The sequence below is a fragment of the Cyprinus carpio genome, chromosome A22 (assembly GCF_018340385.1).
Source record: "Cyprinus carpio isolate SPL01 chromosome A22, ASM1834038v1, whole genome shotgun sequence".
NCBI classification, from domain to species: domain Eukaryota; kingdom Metazoa; phylum Chordata; class Actinopteri; order Cypriniformes; family Cyprinidae; genus Cyprinus; species Cyprinus carpio.
The window spans coordinates 8,431,180-8,451,360 of NC_056593.1; the positions used below are offsets into that span (position 1 = coordinate 8,431,180).

Sequence of the window (20,181 nt, forward strand, 5' to 3'; positions counted from 1 at the left end):
GTAATGCTCTGAATAGTCAAATAATGATGATGACATACTTTATGAGAATGTGTATTTCTTGAGGCAATGTTTTCAGAAGACTCACTCAGAGTGAGGTTGCCAGATCTTTCTGTCCTGTTTTATTTCTGCTAGTTCATTGTATGACACTGTAGGCGCTCTGGCATCTGTCCTGAACTACTTTATCATTTTACTTTTAACTTGTGCCAGAGAAATGTGGTTTCCTTACTGTTATCCCAAGCACCACTTGTCGTGTAGTCAATACATGTAGTTGGAATATTTATTGTGTTTAAATACTTTATTGTAATGTTCTAGCTTAAACTAGCTTTCCTCAGGTCAAGAGGATTTAGGATGGCATGATCAACACAAACCTCTGCAGTAACCTTCATCAGCACCTTTGTTTGTAATTTCTCAGCCTTCTCCTCTTTCATCCATTCATCCTTTGCAACCAGTAACCAGCTGCCTCCTTTTCTCCACCCCCCCTCCCTTGACGGCCCCATGGACGGGCGTCTGGTCCCTTAGGTAAATCAGAGATGCCCAGGCACACCCTGGCCAGGAAAGGCCCAGGATCGGTTTACGGCCTACCTGAAAAGATCCTTTTAAAACGGCAAGTACATTGCTCCCTACTATGAACAATGGCAGACCTTTTCAGACTCTTTATGCATTGAAAAGCCCTTTACATGCCTCTTGACTTGCTGTTCTGAATGTGAGATTCATTGTAGATATACAGTATTTTGTGCAGACAACAGAGTGTTAGACAGAGCAGACAAAACAGGCTGCATAAACGCCCCAGATCCTTCAAAAAAAGAACAAAAGCCTTGGATCATTCAAAATCAAGTTTACAAACAAACACTAATGTCTGCAGACGGCAGGTATGAAGGTTACAATCAAACAGTCTGAGGAACACAGATTGTTGACTTTTACAGGAAACAGGTTTCTGATTTTAGAACAGACATAACTGTTTATGTGAGGCCTCTTTTATATTCTGGTTGTTTATGAAAACACACCAACAGTCAAAAAGAATTAAACACATTATTTACTCCACCTGAAAACAGATTTATAAAAATAAATTTTCAAGTTTAATTACCTTTCATTTATTTAAAGGAAAAAAAAAATGTTTTTAGATTTTTGTGAGGAAAGAAGTATGAATAATATTAACTTCTAATATTTTTCATTATTTATTTTTTAAGGGAAAGTCTTTAGATTCTCTAACTTTTAGATTTTTTGACTCTTAATGGTCATGTGTTGTAAAAAAAAAATGCATACAGTTTAATTAGTTAATTAATTAATTAATTTAAAAACAAATAATTTTTTTAAAGAACAAATATTCCAATCAGTCTCTCATTTATTATGAGCATGCATACAGTTCCTGAGAATGTACTCACCCTCAGGCCATCCAAGAAGAAGATGATTTTGTTTCTTTATCAAAACAGATAGGAGAAATTTAGCATTACATCACTTGCTCACCAATAGACCCTCTGCAGTGAATTGCCACCATAATAAAAAAACAAAAAAAACAAAATAAAACAAAAAAAAATATGATTCTATAATCTAGAATGATACGTCCTCCAGTGGCCCATCCCCTGTTGTCCTCTAACATCAAAATCCACCAACATTATAATACAATTAGACCTGTTTCATATTGTTTTCACTTGTAAATGGTGCTTGATTTCTCTCCTGATTCAGATGAGGCAAATTATTCAATGGAGAATGCAAATTTTATGGATAGAGGACTCATATTTTAGCCTTAGCAATTTAATCCATATCTATAAATTTCTCCAGATCTATAAATAAACCTACTCATCTACAGTTTGGATGGCCTTAGGGGTAATTAAAGTTTCATATAAAAAAATATAATAATCATTTAATTAAAGTTTTTTTAAGTAAAATATTTATTAAAGTAACAGTTTACCCCCAAAATAAAAATTTCTGAATTTGTTGTCTTCATACTCTCAACCAATTACCCTACAAATTTTGTTCTCAGAGGTGTAGGATTTGTTGTATCAGATTGTAGAACATAATCTAAACTCAGATCTAGTTTGCTAATCCTGGTCCTTTTGCATGTTCGGCTCTCTAGAGGAAGGATTAGGTGACCCATGCATGGGAAAAGAGGTGCGGAAAGAGTGAGAGAACCCGTGCTTGACTCTGGCTTAATATGGGATGCCAAACAACCCAAAAGTGGGACGAAACAGCGCAGTATTAAAGAGTTCATACCACACTGACCTGTCACACTAAACAGCGCAGGGAGGATGTATTTGCCCACCATGCTGTTTCGTCCCACTTTTGGGTTGTATGACCTTACTTACTAGTCTGGCTTACTAGTCATATGGAGTAGAGTCCTGGAGATGTTGTCCGAGAGAAGTTCTGCTTCGACTCTGCTGGGGTGCAGGCCATCAGTGCAAAAAAGCCTAGGACGTTCCCAGTTATTATTACAAGATTATTATAAGATTCCAGTTATTAACAAAGAGCAGTTTCTGTTCTTTACACCATGACAAAAACGATTCATTAAAAGCAATAAGTCTACTGAACCTTTCGTGACCTCATAGATACGGGTGGAGATCTCGAAGACCGGAGGGGGATAGGTCGTCGCCCGGGGCCTGGCTCGCGTCCTCCACTGCGGGTGTACCCAGGGTCCGTGGTGTCCCGGCGCCGGGAGTGAAGGACATCTGGGAAAGATTGCGTCCTGGGTGCACCGGGCCTGTGCAGAGAAACACACAGAGTAGAGGTGGTGGGACTGTTAGCAGCACGCTGTATACTTACCCCGGACTTGTGAGCATCAGCCCAGGAGGTTTCCAGCGTGGCTCCCTGCTCTCTCAGCTGGGCCTGCCTCTGCTCCAGGACCGCTATCTGATTCTCCACGGCCTCCAGCGTGTCGTCACCTGCACTCAAAGGTAGACATACATCCGCCATTAAAGCAAGTAACAGTGAGTAAAGCATTGGTAATGTGTTGTGAATAGAGTATTAGCAATGCACGCGGGTTTAGTGGCAACCACGGTGGCGATGCTAACGGGCTATAAGCTAATAGCAGACTCGGGAAATCAAAATAAAACTATAGTGATAACAAGGCGCTCTGATTGTTTTTGTGGCAGAACACGATAGAGGATATAGTCACACGTTATAGAAACGAAAATGATGGTGTATAAAATAGATTTTAAGATTAAAAAATAGACAATAAAGAATTAATGTGACAGAGCTCAAACTCGAGACAGTTATTATCAGATATAATAAGTTGGTGTCAGCATAAGGTTGACTAATTTTTTATACTTGTAAGTTGTGAAGAAGTAAATATAATATAAACTATGAGAGAGCAAGCAAAACCCACTAAACACACCCAACCAGCACATAGTTATTGTGTTAGGGTCCCATGCCTGAAGTTTGCTTAGGGGACCCAAATCACTAAGTCTGCCCCTGTGTACACATTCAACCATGGTAAAAATGTGACTATTGGTGTTGGACTACGAGTATGTTTAATAAATAATCAGCTAGTTTGATCTAATACGTGGGCCTACATGTTAATTTGAGCATCTAAAGGCTAACACTGTTCAAACAATTCAGTCCGCGAGTGAACTGTTTTAATGATTCAGTCCGAATCACCAACCCATTAAGGGCTTTTCTCTAACAGTTACAGTGATTCATTGATCAAGGAATCCACTCAAAAGAATCAGGCATCACTAGTCCTAATTTTAAACAACCGGAAAAAAATAATAATAATAAAAAACTGGACACACAAATTGATGACTGAAATATTGTTAGGAAAATGTCTTTTTGTTCTTTTTTTCAAAGACCCGAGAATTAAGTAAGTTAATATCCATACCTGTCTGTGATCTAAGACAGTGTGAAATATGTTTTCAATGGAAAAGATGTTGACGATGATAACCCCCCAATCCCCCACCCCACCACCACAAAAAAAAAATACCATTTTACTCATCTCTCAATTTGTTTCAAATCCTGTATGAGTTTCTTTCTTCTTTTGAACACAAAAGAAGATATTTTGGACAAAGTTGGTAACCAGACAGTTGCTGGTAGCCATTGACTTTCATAGTATTTTTTCCCACCCCAGTTACAAGACCGTTCTGATATTAGTCTATTTATTTGATATTTTGATTATTAATAAGATGCTTTAGTTCCCCAAAATGACCAGTGGATGTCAGCAAACACCATCAAGTTCAAGTTCATAAATATAATAATTTCCGTGTCAAATCATTTCAACCCTAAAAGTCAAGGAGTTGCTCAATGTTCCTGTTTGTTTGTTTTTTGATGAAGTTAGTGTTTGTGCATCGATTTCTACGACTGCATCCTAAAAGTTCAAAAGTGTTCTCATGATGGGGTTATCCTGGGACAAATCCACAGATAAACTTTCTTAAACTGCCCCCAACTCTTATTTACTGTTTCTTTATCATATATTATAAGAAATGACCTAAAAGATGTCATGGTGTCATACAGGGTCGTAGATTACACGGGGGACGCAGGGGACGTGTCCCATTCACATTTAATATCACGTAAATTCGTCCCCCGCACCTTTTCAGCCAAGTGTGTTCGCATAGAGGTTTTCAAGAGCTGGTGTGAATAAATATAGATTTAAACTCAAAGAGACAGAATAGTCAGTGCATAACCTGATATTTTATTCGGACCCAGTCACCCAGAATAAGGGGAGATGAACATTGCGGAGCGCTAAACACTCATGCAGTGTGTGTTTCAGAACCAGGAAAATGGACAAAAGCATCCAGCTATATGAAAACAGCAATATCAGACAAACAGAAACATTTGGAAACATGAAGACATGATTGGAACAATATATGGTTTATTTGTGTTTTTCAAGTCATCTCCAGGTAATAAATAAAGCATATGAACAATGCAGTGCTAACTGACATAGCATTTATTACAGTATAGAAACTATTCTGCTTTATTATGTGATAAAAGTGTTTGTAGTATATAAACATTAACAAATCATTATTATTGATTATTGTTCAGCAGTTATCTGATTTCTAAGCCAATTAAAAGCTAGAAATTAGAGAAAAAATAGCTGCCTAATCAAAAGTTTTTAAGTCTTAAACCGTAAAATAACGTGTCAATAATGCAAACAAAATTAAATTCTGCTGTATAGCCGCTTTAAAAATAGGACAGTTGTAAACAGTTGAGGACAGTTCACCTCTGGGTCTCTCCCAAATGGATGGACAAGGGGGGGATCCACTGTAAAGAGCAATACTCTAATGGAATTATTGGGCTAAAGTCAGTCACACCTCGACTTTCTTCCACATAACGCATATTTCATTCATAATATTATAAATACAGGCCTATAGTTCCTGCACATTTTTCTTTTAATTAATTGAAATAAATAATAAAAACAAAACGATTATGTGGTCACCAAGGTGAATTGGTTTAGTCTTGACTTCTGGTCGTGAGTGACAGTGTTGGGGGGATGAGAAATCTGTTGAATGTCTAGTGCCAAATAAACACAGAGATGGACAGGAAAAGGTCAAAGCCATTTGGTGCCCAATTTAGAAAAAAAAAAAAAAAAAAAAAAAAGAGGAGAAACGAGCAAAAGATAAAAGTATGCAACTATGTTCTCTCTGTATGATTATTACGGTATCCATGTCATGAATGAAGGGATAATGTTAATTGGTGGGTCTCTTTTAACTCTTTTAAGTTTGTTAGCCTTTTTGCTATGATGCTTGCTTTGCTTATACAACAATAATTTGGTTTTAACTCAACAAACACCAGATTTAATTTCACCATAATTTTGTGCTTTGTAACAAAACTGTTACAAGTTCAGTTATTATTTATTTCCATCAGTTGGGTTAACGTTAGGCCCTGTAATTAGCCAACGGAATTTTCAAATCTGTGTAATTATCATTACTTTTCGAATTGTATTCCATAAACCAACATCTCAGTTTTTATGTCAAAACGTTATGGGGTTTCAAATCAAAAAATGACTTTCTGTTACAGAACAGGGCTCCAAGGGGGTCTTGCCCAGGGTGTAATTCAATGTAGAACCTCCACTGCAACATGGTGTGATTTAATTCCAGGTTGCATCACAAGTCAGATGTGGACTAGCATCACTCAGAACATCCCGTTCCTTCCGCTTGATGATTGACTACATCACATGGTGAAGGGGTCGAAGCCGGCCACAGGGTCTGTGCAGAGGACTCGTCTGGTTCTCGTGGTCATACAGTATGTAGTGTGAAAAGAACACCAATGCGACCTCTTTAAAAGTAGTTTAGTTTGTGGATGGCATAACTTTTACATCGTTTTTTACCATTTCAATCACCTTTTTTGATTTTTCTATTCAATTCACATCACTTAAAAAAAATTTAACTTAAAATTAATTGTTAAATAATTGTACTTTTATATTTTGTTATTGCTATAGGGTGAACTTTCTTAAATTGTCCTTATTGTTTATTTAACTATTGCGTGACTTTTAACTTGTCGTTTTTGATGTTAGGCTTAAATTAGGCTGAAACTATCCTATATAAAGAAATATGACAAAGATAAATCACATGAAACCTTTCCTTCTGAGTCTGTTTGTGACCATTTTTTTGATATTTTATTATCTTAGTATATCTAGATCAGTGCTTCTCAACCAGGAAACCGGGGCCCAAAAGGGGCTCTGAGCAAACTTCCAAGAGGGGCCACAGAATCACTCAATCGCAAACAAGTTCACTTCAAAGAGCATGGGAACCTCTGATATAAAATATTTTTGAATATATAAATATGGACCAAATGCAACCAAAATGTGTGCATTATACCATGTCTTTGCATTCATATTTGTGATATTATTGGCCTTCTGAATATTGCATTTACTATTTGAAATGATAATTAAGATTTAGTTTGGCACACTGTGTCGGCCATGAACTAATAAATAACACTTCAACTCACTATTGTGTAACAGCTATTTTCTCAGTGAAATCTGGCCCTGGATATATTAAGGTCTTGTTCACCATTTACACTCTTTAGTGTTGCTGATTTGGTTCAGTAAGAAGAACTCAAACATGGATCAGCAGGAATACAAAATGCTTAGTGACAAAATGTTCACTTACAAAGGAACAGTCTTAACTTTGGCAGACAATCGTGATCTTACTCCTGAATATATTGACAGTTTAGCGGATTTTGAAACAAAGGATGATGATGTCTTTGTTGTTACCTTCCCCAAATCTGGTAAGTGTGATGTTAGGATGTATTTATGAAATGTCTATTTAAAATTACTTCTGTAGTCAGTTTTTTTTTTTATGTACTTTGACTTTGCCACTTAAGTCAAACTAGCAGAACAGTGTGAATGACACTGACAGTAATGACAAAATGTTTAACATTATTCAATAAAGCCCCTAGTATTTTATGCTAGACTCTATGTTACTCTCTCAGGTACGGTATGGACCCAGCGGATCATGACGTTAATATATGCTGAAGATTTCCCGGGCAAAGCCAATCAACCAATCCACAAGCAGATGCCCTGGTTAGAGTACAGAGCAAAGGGGAAAAAATACATTACAGGTCCATCTCCAAGACTCTTCTGTTCTCATTTACTCCAGCCACTGTTGCCCAAAATGCTGCAAAGAAAAGGAAAAGTGTGTACACATTCATCAATCGATTAATGAACTGTCATGAAAGTTTTTAATATGTCTGTCTTTGCTGTCAGGTCATCTATGTCATGAGAAACCCTAAAGATGTTATGGTGTCATATTTCCATTTTTCCAACAACATGAAAATCATGGATTCTTCCAAGAACTTTGATGAGATGCTGGAAAACTTCTTCACAGGATTGAGTAAGAGCCAAAATCAATAGGCCTATATATCCTTTTTTTATTATTATTAAACTCTTAATAACCACAAATGGAAGACACCAGACAAATTAACTGAACTAAACTGGAGGTATAAATGGGGAGGAACTAATCAGACAACAGGTGAACAGAATGATAATTAAAGGGGACATAAAGCCCGGGACACACTGCACGATTTTCGGCTGTCCCAGACAAAAGATTGGCATTGTGAAACAATCGTGGCGATTTTTGTGATCGTGGCTCCTAATCGGTGGTCCTGTGTCGTACAGTTAGAGAGGTTCATAGATGGCCGTTGTCATAGTCTTGCAAAGCCTAAGTAAATTAATTAAATTAAATTTATGCATTAGCAGACGCTTTTATCCAAAGCGACTTACAGTGAATTCAGGCTATCAATTTTTACCTATCATGTGTTCCCGGGGAATCGAACCCCCAGCCTTGCGCTTCGTAACGCAATGCTCTTCTACTTGAGCTACAGGAGTAGATTAGAAAGATAGCCTAAGATAATTTTTCTGGCGTGCAGTGTAAGAAATTCAGCATGTTCATCACACAGTGTGCTTGCAATTACGACCCACCTTTATTGACCAACCAGTAAAAATGCGACATGAAAACATAAAACTGCTTACCTCAAGCTCTTATTTCTTCCACTTTCGCCACTCCCACTTTTTTTCAGCACACATAAAAACTACAACAGTCAAAGTGTGATTTATTATGCTATTTTTGTTTACCACTAGCACATGCTAATGTCGTTTTATTCTTCTATAGAAATGTGCGTTGTAGCCTACGAGTCAATATGTGTCATCATTGTACAGTCTACGTGCATGATGTACCCAAGTTTATTAGATCCATGTCGCACAGTGTGACCAGCAATGATCTTATAGGATTGCGATTGTGTAGAAGGCTTAAAACACACAGTTTCTGCCAATCTCATGGTAATCTTGAGAACCTATAGAGTAGTATTGCAGCCTTCATATCTCCAAAGAGTCTTTAATTTGATCCAGATTTTATAAAAGAAAGATACATCTTTACGCTTTTTCTCAGAAAACATCCTGGATGCGTGCCGTGGGCAGAGCTAAAGAGTTGTGAGCACATTAGCGTTGTTTGCATTATATTCAATTATGCGCCGATTGCCAACAAAACACAGAAACTTGATGCATTTGGAATTGAAAAACAAACTGCATCTACTGTTCCCTTAAGTGAAACAGAGAAATATTCAGAAGGTCAACACAGGAGATATTAGATGCAAAATAAATACTTAGTCAAACAGGAAATTATAATTCTTTAATTGGAATTAAAAGGAATTCCGCCCTTCATGACGTCATACAGGGCCATACTCTACTAAACTTATTAGAAGGAGTGTATTTGGCACCAACCCCCCACTGAAAACACTAATGTTGTGTCTGGTTTGTAGTGCTTGGTGGCTGTTGGTTTGACCATGTTAAAGGATGGATCACAAATAAAGACAAATACAACATCCTGATCCTTACTTATGAAGAAATGATCAAGGTGAGACTGGTTTGGCTTATGACCCTTTCAGCTTTCCATCAAACTTTCTTTGGAGTTACTGTTTTTCTCTTTGGATATACGGTATATGAATATCTGCATGAAATGCACAAATTTTTATCAGGACCTCAGATCCGTCGTTGTGAAAATCTGTGAGTTTGTGGGAAAGAATCTGTCAGACGCAGCGATCGATAAAGTGGTGGAAACAGCCACGTTCAAGCACATGAAGAAAGACCCCTTGGCCAACTATGAATTCCTTCCTCAGATTATCACAGACCGTCCACAAGGACTTTTTTTGCGCAAAGGTCAGACAAAACTGAAATATTAAGAGTTAGTAATTTAATCATTTTCATATTTCTAAGCATTATCTTTTTTTTCCTGTATGTCTCAATCAGGCATGTGGGACAATCTACAACATTATTAATGCAACGTCTCTTCTAGGAGTAACAAAAGAGTTTTGAAATAGATCATTATTTAAAAGTTCCTTTATTAAATGTGATAAGTGTGACATATCACCTGCTGTGGGAAAATGTTATATTAATGATATCAACCTGCTGTATTACAGGAACAGTTGGGGACTGGAAGAACTCTTTAACCGTGGCTCAGAGTGAATGTTTCGACCGCGTCTACCAGGAAAGAATGAAGGACGTACCTCTTAACATGGTCTGGGACATCTCAGAATTGCAGGGATGAAAACTGAAGACTTGGCATCCATTTTACAAACTAATAAAGAAAAAACACTATCACGATAAACAAAACGAAGCTATAATATGTGAATGGATGTGTTGGCTACACGACCATATCAAAACTGATAACAGTCAGGCAGTGATGAATATATTACTGGGCTTCTGAACTTATTAAATTTATTTAAAATTAATTACATTTCAAAAATAATGAATACCTTTTTAGGGTTCACTTCAGTGGTCATGTGGTGGAAAATGACTTTTTTAAAAGTACAATTATTCTAGTCAGCTCTCACTTTTTTTAATTCAGCCTCTTGTCTGTTTGTTTGTTTTTGCAATCACTCCATTCACCTTATTTACAAGAAAAAACACTTTCTCTTTGTAAATATTTTCATTGTAATGAAATATGAAAAAAAATAAAGAAATGAACTGTGACATCACTTTTCAAAATAAAATTTCAATCGATTTAATCAAAATGGGTTGTGAATCCTTTTTCATTAAGACTGATTTCTTTTATTTTTATTTTATTTTTATTTTTATTTTTTTTTATTTTTTTTACTTTTTATCCAGGGTCCATCTTTTCACTGACAGTAAAGGTCAGTATTTAAATGTTTACGAGCATGCAAGTAAAAGTTCAGTCAAAATTAAAATAGCATTTAATTTAAGTAAAATACTTCCTTGTCTTGAAACTCTCTACACATTTAGCACTCAGAGGTGCTGTAGACCCTAGGATAGTTGTTATGTCAGACTGTAGAATCAAAAATCTGAATTCAGATCTTCAGGTAGTGTAAGAGAAGTTTGCTAATCCTGGTCCTTTTGCATGTTCTTCTCTCCAAAGGAAGCATTAGGTGACCCGTGAGAACCATGCTCAACAAACCTGAGCACCTCCGTTTCAAACCCAGGCTCCTAAATCTAGATGTTTATCATGCACTCGACCACACATGTTAACAATGTGACGGTGTTGGGCTACTCATATGTAACTAAATATCTGGCTAGTTTAAATCTAATAAGTATGTGTTTATTTAAAAAAATACCTCAGAAAAGCAACACAGTCCACGAGTGAAACTGTTCGAAATGATGCAGACCGAAATCACAAAACGCGATTCAAGAGTAACTAATGGACTCCTCAAAAGAGCGATTCTCCTTGGATCAGGCATCACTAGTTCTGATTCTTAACAACCAACATTTTCAAAGACTCGATCTGAGAGATACGCCAGTGCATTGCTGATACCAGATACGATTTAGTAAGTTAAATATCTATGGGGATTTTGTCTATGTTCCAAGTCCTACAGTCAGGATACAATATATTTTTGATTAGAAAAGATGACAGACATTTATGTAGTTCAAGTCACCCACCTAATTTTATATAGCACCTTTATATAAATACAGATTGTGTCAAAGCAGCTTAACTTAACAGTGTTAAACAGTAAAATAACGTAATTTGGAGCTCATAGATACCAAACATGTTATGGGTGAAGTTATATTAGTGATCTATCATAACACATGCATAAAAGAGTATACCATACATAAACACTGTACAAAACAGTAATGATACACACAATGTTCTGGGGATGTGCATGATCATTTACAGAATGTTTTTGCTACGAATTAATGAAAGAAGTCAGTAACAGTATGTGTCTGTTTGAGAGGGAATTAAGTAAAGGGAGATTCTCTCTACATACTTTAAAGTCGTAAAGTTTATCTGGTCTGGCAGAGGTGTCTTGGTTACCATGGTAACCAGGGGCCTGGGGGTCATTCACAGACGTCTTAGCGTCTGGTTGTTGGTTGAGGGTTGTTGGATTGTTTGTTAAATATAACATGCTAGTGGATCCACTGGCCTAGTGGTTAGCACACTGACATATAGTGCAACTGCACCTCTGGCGACCCAAGTTCGAATCCCAACTTAAGGTAATTTGCCAATCCCGTTCCCAACTCTCCACCCCATTATATATATATATAACCAGGCTCAGTTGGGGGGCCAGATCTCCTCTGGCCAGACCAAAGCAACATGGTGTGATTTAATTCCAGGTTGCATCACAGTCAGATGTGGACTGGCATCACTCAGAACATCCCGTTCCTTCCTGAGGGATTGCCTTGCCTGCATGGATGATTGACTATCACATGGTGTAGGGGTCGAAGCCGGCCACGGGGGTCTGTGCAGAGGACTCGTCTGGTTCTCGTGGTCATACAGTATGTAGTGTGAAAAGAACACCCAATGCGACCTCTTTTGAAAGTAGATAGTTATAGGCTTGTAGATGGCCATAACTTTTAAATAATTTTTCATTTTAATCACCTTTTTGACACTTAAATTAAAAATACTTCAGTTCAGAAAAGAAATCCCCCTATATGCAGTACGTTAAAGGCTTTAACTTAAAATGAATTGTTTAATGATTGTACTTTTTATATTTTGTAATTGTTACAGAGTGAACTTTCTTAAATTCTCCTTATTGTTTATTTAACTATTGCATGACTTTTAACAGTCGTTTTTGATGTTAGGCTTAAATTATGCTGAAAAAAACATATCCTATATAAAGAAATATGACAAAGATAAATTCACATGAAACCTTTCCTTCTGAGTCTGTTTGTGACCGTTTTATATTGATATTTTATTATCTTTAGTAATATCTAGATCAGTGTTTTCTCAACCAGGAAACCGGGGCCCAAAAAGTGGGTTTTAAGCAAACTTCCAAAAGGGGCCACAGAAAAACTTTAAAATATTAAAATTAATAAATTATCATTACTATATTTATACATAACAATCTAAAATAATCGGAATTAAAAATGCTATTGTATAATGTCAAGAAGTAAAAACTGAAATCACATTTTCCTTTTATTACCCTTTGTGTCTGAAACTTCTGGAATCACAAACAAATCATAGTTAAATTCAGAGAGCCTGGGAACCTCTAATCTAGAATATTATTGAAAATATAAATATGGGGGGGGGAACCAAAATGCAACCCAAAAAATTTGTGCATTATACCATGTCTTTTCATTCATATTTGTGATTTATTATTGGCCTAATGAATTTTGTATTTACTATTTTTACTATGATAATTAGATTTAGTTTGGCCACACTGTGTCGGCCATGAAACTATAAATAACACTTCAACTCACTATTGTTGTAACAGCTATTTTCTCAGTGAAAATCTAGCCCTGGATATATTAAGGTCTTGTTAACCATTTACACTCTTTAGTGTTGCTGATTTGATTTTTGGTTCAGTAAGAAGAACTCAAACATGGATCAGCAGGAATACAAAATGCTTAGTGACAAAATGTTCACTTACAAAGGAACAGTCTTAACTTTGGCAGACTATCGTGATCTTACTCCTGAAGATATTGACGAGTTTAGCGGATTTTGAAACAAAGGATGATGATGTCTTTGTTGTTACCTTCCCCAAATCTGGTAAGTGTGATGTTTAGGATGTATTTATGAAATGTCTATTTACAATTACTTCTGTAGTCACATTTTTTTAATGTACTTGACTTTGCCCACTAAAAGTCAAACTAGCAGAACAGTGTGAATGACACTGACAGTAATTGACAAAATGTTTAACAAATTATTCAATAAAGCCCCTAGATTTCATGCTAGACTCTATGTTACCTCTCTCAGGTACGGTATGGACCCAACGGATCATGACGTTAATATATGCTGAAGATTTCCCGGACAAAGCCAATCAACTAACCCACGAGCAGATGCCCTGGTTAGAGTAACAGAGCAAAGGAGGGGAAAAATTACAAAAAACACACGTCCATCTCCAAGACTCTTCTGTTCTCATTTACTCCAGCCGCTGATGCCCAAAATGCTGCAAAGAAAAAGGGGAAAAGTGTGTACACATTCAATCAATCGATTTAATGAACAGTCAGCAATGTCAGCAGGTCATGAAAGTTTTTAACATATTGCTCTTTGCTGCCAGGTCATCTATGTCATGAGAAACCCCGAAAGATGTTATGGTGTCCATATTTCCATTTTCCAACAACATGAAAAACCTGGTTTTCATCTGAGAGCTTCAATGAGATACTGGAAAAATTCTTTACAGGATTGAGTAAGAGCCAAAAACAATAGGACTATATATCCTTTTGTCTGTGGGGGTGTGTGTGTGTGTGTGTGTGTGTGTGAAAATACATGTGTGTGTGTGTGTGTGTGTTTATTTTGAAATTGAACACTTAATATTAATTAAAAAAAATGCATAAAATAATGTTTAAGAAGAGTGTATATATAAAATAGGAAAATACATGAAATTATATGTGTAAATTGAAAATTATATATTTTTTTTTATATTTTGCATGATTTTTTTTTTTTTTTTTCTTTGATCGGTTTTCTTTTTTACAAAACAGACACTGTTCTAAATTCTAAAAACTATTCATAAAAATATATAATAAACAAAGAATATATATAAATTCTTTCTCATACATTGTCACAAATAGTTGCAGTGATGTGCACCAGGAAGAAGATTCGAACTTAAAACTTTATTTATTAATGTCTACAGATAAATCCAAACAAAGCCAGGTAAGCAAACCACATCCACAACATGGAAGACACCAGAAAAAATGAACTGAACTGAATTGGAAGTAAAAATTGGGAGGAACTAATCAGCAAATTTAATGAGACAAATGGTGAACAGAATGATAATACAGGGGAAATACTGTAAGGCACACAGTTTGGGCCTATCTCATGTTAATCTTGAGTACCTATAGAGTAGTATTCAACCCCAACTCGATCCCAGGCTCCCTCATCTCCAGCATCAAGATCCACGAATAGAGACAGCCATACTCATCGCAGATGTGGCAGTTGTCTTGGCATCTTATCTGATGGTTCTGAACATTTATTTATGTTTCCTCCATCAAGATCCAATCACATTGGGGCACATCTCCCTCCACACCAGCAGTTAGAGAGGGGCCCTGCCATAAACTGGTCTTAGGAATACGAGTTTGTCTGTTGTTCACTACCCAGGATACGCCATAGCCGACTCACTGTCTCGTTTTCCTTTGCAGAAATTCAGGCTCTTGGCTCCAGAATTGGACATTTATCCAACTTCAGTCCCAACTTTCAGCAAACATCTTAAATTAACCATGCTGATTAGAAGTTTTTCAGATGCCATCCAAGAAGCAATTCTCAATTGTCTAGCCCCAAGCATGCTTTCAGCATACTTAACCGATTGGAATTGTTTGAAAGCTTATCACACCTCCTATCAGCTTGCTTTTCCTTCAACCGACATTCTGTCCATCTGCAACTTCATCACCCATGCTCATTCCCTTCTAAAAAATACGTACCTGCTCTATCCAAACCTACTTATCAGGAATTAACTTCTTGATTCAACCGGCAACAACTGTCTGTCCATCTCTCATTTGCATATTTCCATGCTCATCAAAGGTCTGCGAAAACAAGAACTTTCTCCTATCAATAAACAGATTCCACTTACCACTGACCTACACAGTATCTACATCTTATCACTACACTCGGGTTACTAAATCCCGTCATTGATCAGACCTTAGAGTCCATGTACTTGCTTGCATTCTTTGGCCTTCTAAGATGCTCTGAATTTGCTCCGACTTCATCCACCTTCAATCTGTCCATCCATCCCTCATCTCCGACATCACCATCCAATTCCCAGTCCTCCGCTGGCCGTCACAAGCCTACCGCTCTTACATTCTCAACAATCTCAATGACATTCGCCAAGCCCACATTAACCTCAGCTCTCTCCAATCTTAGGGGGTCCTAATCACTCAGCCACACATAACCGAGACAATATCTCCATCCTGAGTCTCTCTGGGCCACCAACATTGGATGCCCAGATCAACCTGTTATCATCCCTTTTCCCATCCTTCCCTTTCCCATTCATCCCTACATTTATACAATAAAGATTTATTTCCCTACATTCGCAGTGTGGCGTGGTCCTTGCTAGTGAATATGCAATTACGTGCCAAATGCCAACAAAAACACAGAAATCTGATGCAGTTTTAGACACATGTCCACATGAAGCCAGACCTTTCACTATCGAATCCGTTTTTTTTTCTTTCGTACTAATCCTCATAGAGATGTGGGGTGCTGTTGACCATCATTGTTTCACAAAATATACAGATTGGCTGTGTGCGCAAAAAAACGCAAGGATGTCGTTTTTTTAGATTTATCCATTCTGGGACCTGGTTTCAAAAAAAAAAAAATTGGTTTCATGCTTCCAAAAACGCTGCATCTGTCTGGACGAAATGTCAATATCCGATACAAAATTTGTACTCATACAACTAAAAGCGTTTCTGTGTAATGGAGCTTTACTTTCTGCCTGAGGTTCAGACTCATGACTGAGATCTTTTATCGCTCGGACCACTCCATCTTTCAGTATCAAACAATCTGCAAATACAGCATTTAACTGGGCCTTGTTTATAAAACATTCATCACTGAAATGTCAGGAACAAACAAACACACATGTGCAACTCTGCTGCTATCTCGGAAAAATAAAATGCATCCACTATTCCCTTAATCCTGGGTTCTTGGAAGCCTGAACAAGGTTATCGTTCCCTCACAACCAAAAACACACACTCTTTAAAGACAATCTTCTCGATCAAGTCCTGTGCAGCGCTGCCGATGACTTACATAATCCCAATGAAGTACACTGATGGGCTGCTCTTGCTCTCGCTCAGAGTAGTGGAGTAGTGCCCATAAAAGTAATTCCGTACTTATAAAAATACTTTTTAAAAATAATTTGAACCTGGAAAAAATTTATTTGGCACAAAAATACTCCAAAATATGTCCAACTCATTTTTTGAAACTTTGGCCATGTTTAGCATGAGAATCCAAATCTTCAACAGTGTAAATAACTCAGAATGCAGTCTAAACAAGATCAGCCAACAAACAAGTTAAAAAACACTAATGTTGTGTCTGGTTTGTAGTGCTTGGTGGTTGTTGGTTTGACCACGTTAAAGGATGGATCACAAAATAAAGACAAATACAACATCCTGATCCTTACTTATGAAGAAATGATCAGGTGAGACTGGTTTGGCTTATGACCCTTTCAGCTTTCCATCAAACTTTCTTTGGAGTTACTGTTTTTCTCTTTGGATATACGGTATATGAATGAAATGTACAAATCTTTTATCAGGACCTCAGATCCGTCGTTGTGAAAATCTGTGAGTTTGTGGGAAAGAATCTGTCAGACACAGCGATCGATAAAGTGGTGGAAACAGCCACGTTCAAGCACATGAAGAAAGACCCCTTGGCCAACTATGAATTCCTTCCTCAGATTATCACAGACCATCCACAAGGACTTTTTTTGCGCAAAGGTCAGACAAAAGTGAAATATTAAGAGTTAGTAATTTAAGCACTTTCATATTTCTAAGCATTATTATTTTCCCTGCATGTCTAAGTCAGGCCTGTGGACAATCTAATCATTGTTAATGCAAAGTCTCTTCTAGGAGTCACAGAAGACTTTTGAAATAGATCATTATTTAAAAGTTAATTATTAAATGTGATAAGTGTGACATATCAGCTGCAGTGGGAAAATGTTATATTAATGATATCAACCTGCTGTATTACAGGAACAGTTGGGGACTGGAAGAACTCTTTAACCGTGGCTCAGAGTGAATGTTTCGACCGCATCTACCAGGAAAGAATGAAGGATGTACCTCTTAACATGGTCTGGGACATCTCAGAATTGCAGGGATGAAAACTCAAGCCGTAACATCCATTTTACAAACTAATAAAGAAAAAACACTATCACAATAATAAAAAGAATGCATTATGAATGGATGTGTTGGCTACACGACCATATCAAAACTGATAACAGTCAGGCAGTGATTAGTATCTTTACTACACTTAAAAAATAAAAAATAAATTACATTTAAAAAATAATTAATACATTTTTAGGTTCACTTCTGTGGTCATGTGGTGTGAATGGTCATTATGGTGTGAAAATGACTTTTAAAAAGTACAAATATTCCTGTCAGTCTCTCACTTTTTTTTATTCATCCAAATGTCTGTTTTGAATCACTCATATACCTTATAAACAAAACTTTTCACTAAAAACAAATAAAAAAAAAAAATCAATAAATTAACCAAAAATTTTCACTTAACAAAGTTTCATTAAGACAGTGTTGTTGTTGTTGTTGTTGTTGTTGTTGTTGTTGTTGTTGTTGTTTTTGTTTGTTTGTTTGTTTGTTTCATTGCTAAAACTGAAACTTTTTATCCAGGGTCCATCTTTTCATTTACAGTAAAGGTCGGTAGCCTATTTCAATGTTTATGAGCATGAAAGTAAAAATTTCACCCACAAATAAGCATTTAATAGTATTTTAGCAAGTTAAACACTTCCTTGTCTTGAACCTCTCTACAAATTTAGTACTCAGAGGTGTAGACTTAAAACTTGAACTCTGAGTTGACTTACTCTGGGTTTTCGGGTTCAGAACAGCTGAATTGTGTAAGTTCAGTCAACTTTGAGTAGGTTGAGTTTAGTGTGCGCACCACGACTATGAAAAGCCATGATCCATGGAGCTCTTAAATGATGATTCACCATGGCAACAAGCTCCTGTCAAAAAGTTGTCTGCATACTTCAGACTCAATACAAGTTTAATTGTTATAATATCACATGTGAAAACTGGCAGAACGGTGGGTTATTGAACTAATAGGCTATACATTTTAATGGTATCTCACAGGCAAAAAATAAATAAATAAATAAATAAATAAAAATAATTTAAGTGCATTTTCCTTATTTTACAAATGATCTGCCAATAGGGTAAGAAAAATACGGCAGTGGCTATTTACACTAATTGGAATTAACATACTTTCTAAGCAACCGCTGTTATGGGGGGAAGTCGTGGCCTAATGGTTAGAGAGCTTGACTCCTAATCCTAAAGTTGTGGGTTCGAATCTTGGGCTGGCAATACCACGAGCATAAATGGCGCCGCAGCAGCATAAATGGCTGCCTATTGTTGTTTGTGTGTGCACTTTGGATGGGTTAAATGCAGAGTACAAATTCTGAGTATCGTCACTATTTACAGTAGGCTAAGTGCAAATAGCTCTAGATGCTATTTACACCTACTGAAAATCATGATATATTCTATTTACCATGTAAAAGTAGCAGTTCTTTGCAATAAGTGTATATAATAATTAGATGCTATTTATACTTTATACTTATACTGGTGGATACTTTTTGCACCTCAGTATTGTTGTACAGTAACTGGATGCAATGATAACAGAGTGTAAATTATTCTATTTATTAAAATTATAAATACTTTTATCATTACTAAACACTCGTTAGGCACTTTACTTCCACTTTTAGAACATTTTCTTCATTTTTATTGAAAATACATTCTAATGTGATATGTGATGGAAAAAGTGAGAAGAGCGAGCTCAGCAAAAGCCAGACTCGAACCCGGTCAATCGCGTCACAAGCTAGTTCTCCGCGTCCAACACGTCACCATTAAGATAATTTTTATTACCACACTGGCAGATAATTTTACTTAAGTAAAATGCACTTCTAACGTACGCAAATTCACACTGAAATATCGTTAGTAAAATGTCATTTTTTTTCAAAGACTTGATCTGAGAGAAGCGTCGCCGATACCAGATAGATTTACTAAGTTAAATATCTACGAATCTGTCTGTCCTACAGTGTGAAATACAGTATTTTGACTGAAAAAGACGTTGGTGATGACAGGCATTTATGTAATCAAGTCAAATCATCTTAATTTATACAGGGTAGACTGAATACGTTTGAGACGTGTAGGCTACAGTTGAAACGGATTAAAAGAACCACAAGCCGTGATTTTTGCTCCCACACATGTGTATGATTGTGGGAAATTTGAAATGTGTGGTGTCTTAACATTCCGAAGACCAAAACCAAAGCAACATGGTGTGATTTAATTCCAGGTTGCATCACAAGTCAGATGTGGACTAGCATCACTCAGAACATCCCGTTCCTTCCGCTTGATGATTGACTACATCACATGGTGAAGGGGTCGAAGCCGGCCACAGAGTCTGTGCAGAGGACTCGTCTGGTTCTTGTGGTCATTTGTATTGTGAAAAGAACACCAATGTGACCTTTATAGTAGTTTAGTTTGCGGATGGCATAAACTTTTAATAGTTTTTCATCATTTTAATCATATTTTTTGATTTTTCTATTCAACTCACTTAAATAAAAAAATCCCTCTATATGCAGTACGTTAAAGGCTTTAACTTAAAATGAATTGTCAAATAATTGTACTTTTTATATTTTGTAATTGTTATAGGGTGAACTTTC

The 20,181-nt window shown here is 36.6% G+C and overlaps 1 protein-coding gene and 1 pseudogene across 3 annotated transcripts; both read left to right on the forward strand.

Moving 5' to 3' along the window:
* The first annotated feature begins 5,697 nt into the window (after window positions 1-5,697).
* Window positions 5,698-10,024, forward strand: LOC109075856 (amine sulfotransferase-like). 3 transcript variants are annotated; one of them, XM_042712435.1, is made up of 7 exons: window positions 5,698-6,168; window positions 7,094-7,152; window positions 7,357-7,559; window positions 7,631-7,757; window positions 9,181-9,275; window positions 9,397-9,577; window positions 9,838-10,024. In XM_042712435.1, the coding sequence occupies exons 1-7, from the start codon at window positions 6,101-6,103 to the stop codon at window positions 9,963-9,965; spliced, it is 861 nt and encodes a 286-aa protein (XP_042568369.1). In that variant the 5' UTR covers window positions 5,698-6,100; the 3' UTR covers window positions 9,966-10,024. The 3 variants fall into 3 exon arrangements, with proteins under 3 accessions (XP_042568369.1, XP_042568370.1, XP_042568368.1); XM_042712436.1 differs by lacking the exon at window positions 7,094-7,152 and having other exon boundaries at window positions 6,021-6,168; XM_042712434.1 differs by lacking the exon at window positions 5,698-6,168 and having other exon boundaries at window positions 6,283-7,152.
* A 3,167-nt stretch (window positions 10,025-13,191) lies between these two features.
* On the forward strand, window positions 13,192-17,748 carry LOC109047631 (annotated as a pseudogene).
* Window positions 17,749-20,181: the final 2,433 nt, after the last annotated feature.